The 4,400-nt window shown below is 32.5% G+C and overlaps 1 protein-coding gene across 1 annotated transcript; it reads left to right on the top strand.

Annotated features, from left to right (window-relative positions):
- The first annotated feature begins 2,058 nt into the window (after positions 1-2,058).
- LOC131073153 (probable sugar phosphate/phosphate translocator At4g32390) lies at positions 2,059-3,637 on the top strand. The gene has a single exon (XM_058009538.2). It carries the CDS (start codon positions 2,238-2,240, stop codon positions 3,288-3,290), a length of 1,053 nt encoding a protein of 350 aa, XP_057865521.1. The 5' UTR covers positions 2,059-2,237; the 3' UTR covers positions 3,291-3,637.
- Positions 3,638-4,400: the final 763 nt, after the last annotated feature.

Raw genomic sequence — 4,400 nt, 5'->3', positions numbered from 1 at the left:
AAATTTGCATCTAATATCTTGTTAGTCATGTATTTTTTCTCACCTTACACTCATTTGTAAGATGTTGTAATTAGCTATACTAGAGTGTTATGGTATCTAATTTCTCTTCCTCAGTGACTATGTTTTGAGTTGAATGAATAATTTGGGTTCATGTATTGGTTCTTTTAATCATTCCTTTCTTTTACAATAAACTCTTAGAATACCCTATCATCTAATTTGAGCCCGAAAAGTAGGAGAAAAAACCCACATCTAAACATTTTTTCTAAAACACTCTCAATTATTAGATGAGTAATATCAATTTACTTTTACAATAAAGTCTTAGAATACCCTCTTATCTAATTTTGAAAGGTTTCATTTAGATGTGTATATCAAATTTTGTTTAGATTGTACATTATACAATTTTTGGATACTACGATATTTATGACAATAAAATTTTGATCTTTCTTCACTTCTTACAATACACAAGTTGGAGAGTACGAAATTCCATTGTCATGTGGACAAAAGAAAAGAATAGTTATAGCAAGAACAATACTAAGGAACATGATTTCCTATTATTAGTGTAGTGCATATAATCCATGTTTTTGATAATAAAGCAGCCAAAACAAGGGGGCTGACCCGGAAAATACAGTAAGCCTCAAAAGAGAGCTAAACCACCACACACACAACTGCCAAACGATAGTCAGCCAATCCCTACCTTAATCATCAAAAACAAAAACTGCCTACAACTATTGGATAACCCAAGATTGATAACAATCTCGTCCAAATAGCACCATAAACAACATGTAATCAGCATATTGTTCATACTATAAAAACCGAGGAAAGAAGCAAGAGTCTTTATAATCCATGTTGTTATAATATAAGTTTTTGTATTTATTTTAAATATCTTGGTCAAATTTTATGTATCTAGTGTTTGTATTGTACACAATATATTGCAATTGTAAATAATCAGCATATAATCAGCATATAACCGGCATATTGTTCATACTATAATCAACATATAATCATATTGTTCATACTATAATCAACATATAATCCATGTTGTTATTTTATAAGTTTTTGTATTTATTTTAAATATCTTGGTCAAATTTTATGTATCTAGTGTTTGTATTGTACACAATATATTGCAATTGTAAATAAATGAATTATGATATAAACAAACATTAAATATTCAAATTTTGTGTATCTAGTGTTTGTATTGCACACAATATATTGCAATTGTAAATAAATGAATTGTGATATAAACATCTAAGAATAATTGATAAGTATAATTTATTTCAATTTCCAAGAATAATTTGTTTTCAGCATCCCTTATTTCAAGCCTTAAAAAAAAAAATTTAATCTTTTTTAATGTTATTACTTATTGTCACTATTAAAGATATTTAAAAATCATCATCATTGCTAAAAAATTAAAATAATTTTGACCAGACAATAATGTTTATAACTCTTTTGACTAAATTCTAATCAAAATGACTTCAAAAAATTGTATATTTGCTATGCTTAGCTAGCAAGATTGCAAATATTTGTATTTAATAATCATTTGATATATACTAATTAATATACAATTATTAATTATACATAATTTTTTATATAATAACATATGAGAAGAAAAATTAAAATAATAATAATCCTTATCCACGCATTCTAAATAGTACATATATGGGATTTTGATGATATTTTTTTGTTGTCTTGGTATGCAACTTAACTACCAAACAAATGATCCTTACAAAGTGTCCTTGGATACCTAATTAAAGATACCCCAATAACCATGCATTACAACCACCTGAAAAACTACCAGTGCTTATGTACAAATGCCTCGGTAATAATGTGATGGCTATTGATTACATATCAAATTTATTAACGAACTTTTAGCTATCATTTTTTGATTTCTTTAAAATTTGTAATGAGAAAGTTGGATGAACAATAAGGATAAGTGATGCCCTATATAAACAATATATATGACAAATGCCAAACTGCAGAATTAGTGGGTCCTTTACCCTACTAAAATAAAATTAATCCTGTTGACAGATAGCAGCAAGAATCTTTTACCACTTCCAACCTGTTCCGGGGTAGCTGCTCTAATCCATTGACTTTTGACTAGTGGGGACATTTAATTTGGTAACGTAAAAGCCAATTTTTTAGAGATTAGAATTGGCAATATCCAAACAGGCGCGTATGAGGTCTGTAGACACAATTCATCCTTCCTGCATGATTTTGTGTTCATCCTATTGCTTGTGATAATGGCAGCAGAGATGGGAATTGTGAGAAAAATCCTAATAAGCTATGCTTATGTTGGGCTATGGATATTCTTGAGTTCTACAGTCATACTATTCAATAAATTCATTTTGGACAAGAAGTTGTACAATTGGCCCTTTCCAATAAGCCTCACCATGATTCACATGGCCTTTTGTTCTGTTCTTGCTTTTGCATTGGTTGGTGTGTTCAAGATTGTTAAGCCTGTGGGCATGACAAAGAAAATATATGTTTCTTCAGTGATACCCATTAGTGCACTCTATTGTTTGAGCCTATGGCTATCAAATTCTGCCTATATATACCTGTCTGTGTCCTTTATCCAGATGCTCAAGGCCCTCATGCCTGTTGCAGTCTATTCCATTGGAGTTCTGTTAAAGAAGGAATCATTTAGTTCTAAAACAATGACCAACATGGTTGGAATCTCTGTAGGGGTTGGCATTGCTGCATATGGAGAGGCACTGTTCAATACGTTGGGGGTCATGTTGCAGCTGGGTGCAGTTGTTTTTGAAGCAACAAGGTTAGTTTTGATTCAGATACTTCTGACTGCCAATGGGATTACACTGAATCCCATTACTACATTGTATTATGTTGCACCTTGCTGTTTTGTGTTCCTGTGTATTCCTTGGGCTATAGTTGAGTACCCAGTTTTAATAGCCTCTTCTTCCTTTTATCTTGATTTTAAACTCTTTAGTGCCAATTGTCTATGTGCCTTTCTGCTTAACTTGGCAGTGTTTCTTCTTGTGGGTAAAACATCTGCCCTAACAATGAATGTTGCAGGGGTGGTGAAGGATTGGATTCTTATTGCTATTTCATGGTCTGTGATTAAGGATAGAGTTACTGGGGTTAATTTGATCGGGTATTTTTTGGCATTTTTGGGGGTTTGTTTCTACAATCATTTGAAATTGCAGTTATTTAATGCTAAGCAATCTGAGAAAAGGGTCTTAGATGGAGAGAAAGAAGCAAACAGTTTACTGGAAGAAAGCCCTCATGCACAGAGCGAAGGCAATCATGATACCGGATTCGGTGATAGAAATGTTTAGAGATCCCAAAGCCCAGATGTGATTCTCGTTGGATGCTCAGTCCAGGTTCTCATCAGATCCTGAATCTAAGGAGGGCCAGCAGCTTAGCGGTAGAACGCCCATATGTGACTCTGTATATTGACAGAAGCCATCAACAGAATTTTGGGTATTTCCATTTTGGAAACTGGATTCTTGATTTCTTGTAAGCAATCTATGTTTGATAAATGTATTTCTCAATTTTTTATTACCCACATAAACTTTGAGTATTGCATTTGGTTCTTTTACATTTGCTAATTTCAACTGTGGACTCTTGGAGATTGGAGCAGCTACAAAATTTTAATCTGAAATGATTGAGATTTCCCATTTCACTAGAAAGAATTCCGCGTTTACAATGTAGCGTTCAGATAATTGTTTATATAAGGGCATCTGCATGGCAAGATTGCAATGGAATTATGGGAGCTTTAATTAATATGAACTCTTTGTTTATTAAACTGCGAAATCTGAATCTGAAAATTATAAGAGATTTTCTATTTCTCTAAGAAAAATTTCGGGTTTAGAATGTTGTGTTCAGATATATGTTTATATAAGGGCATCTGCACGGCAGAGATTGCAATGGCTCTATGAGAGCTTAATTAATAAGTGCTCTTGTTTATAACAGCTTCAAAATCTGAGACTGAAAATAATACAGAATTTCCCCAAAAAATGAGCTTTTTGAATGTAGGGTTCAGATGCTTATATAAGGGCTTCTGCACGGCAGGGATTAAAATGAAATTACGAGAGCTATAATCATTAGATTCTCTTGTTCTGAACAGCTGTAAAATTTGGATCTGAAAAAAAAAAAGATTCCCGGGGATCGGAATGAAATTATGAGAGCTTTACTATACTGGCACAAAAATCAGATTAGGGTTGGGTTTTCTTATGTTTTTCATCTAATCTCTTTCCAAAATCGAGACACCCTTTATTCAAAACAATGAAAAGAATTTAGATTTCTTATACAGCAACGGGCTGCAGCCGAATTTAATTTTTTTTTTTTTTTTGTATCGTTAAGGAGCCAAAAACATAGCCTAAAGCATAGCCTTACCTAGGGTTGCAGCCATAGTTACTGTAGAAAGAGGGGTAAACAAGTTAAAT

The sequence above is a fragment of the Cryptomeria japonica genome, chromosome 1, assembly GCF_030272615.1.
Source record: "Cryptomeria japonica chromosome 1, Sugi_1.0, whole genome shotgun sequence".
NCBI lineage: Eukaryota > Viridiplantae > Streptophyta > Pinopsida > Cupressales > Cupressaceae > Cryptomeria > Cryptomeria japonica.
Note: the sequence above shows the minus strand (reverse complement) of the source record. Positions and strands in the feature narration are given on the sequence as shown.

Bases quoted from the DNA above. Each gene is read 5' to 3' on its own strand.
- LOC131073153 (XM_058009538.2), top strand. From the start codon at position 2,238: ATGGCAGCAGAGATGGGAATTGTGAGAAAAATCCTAATAAGCTATGCT.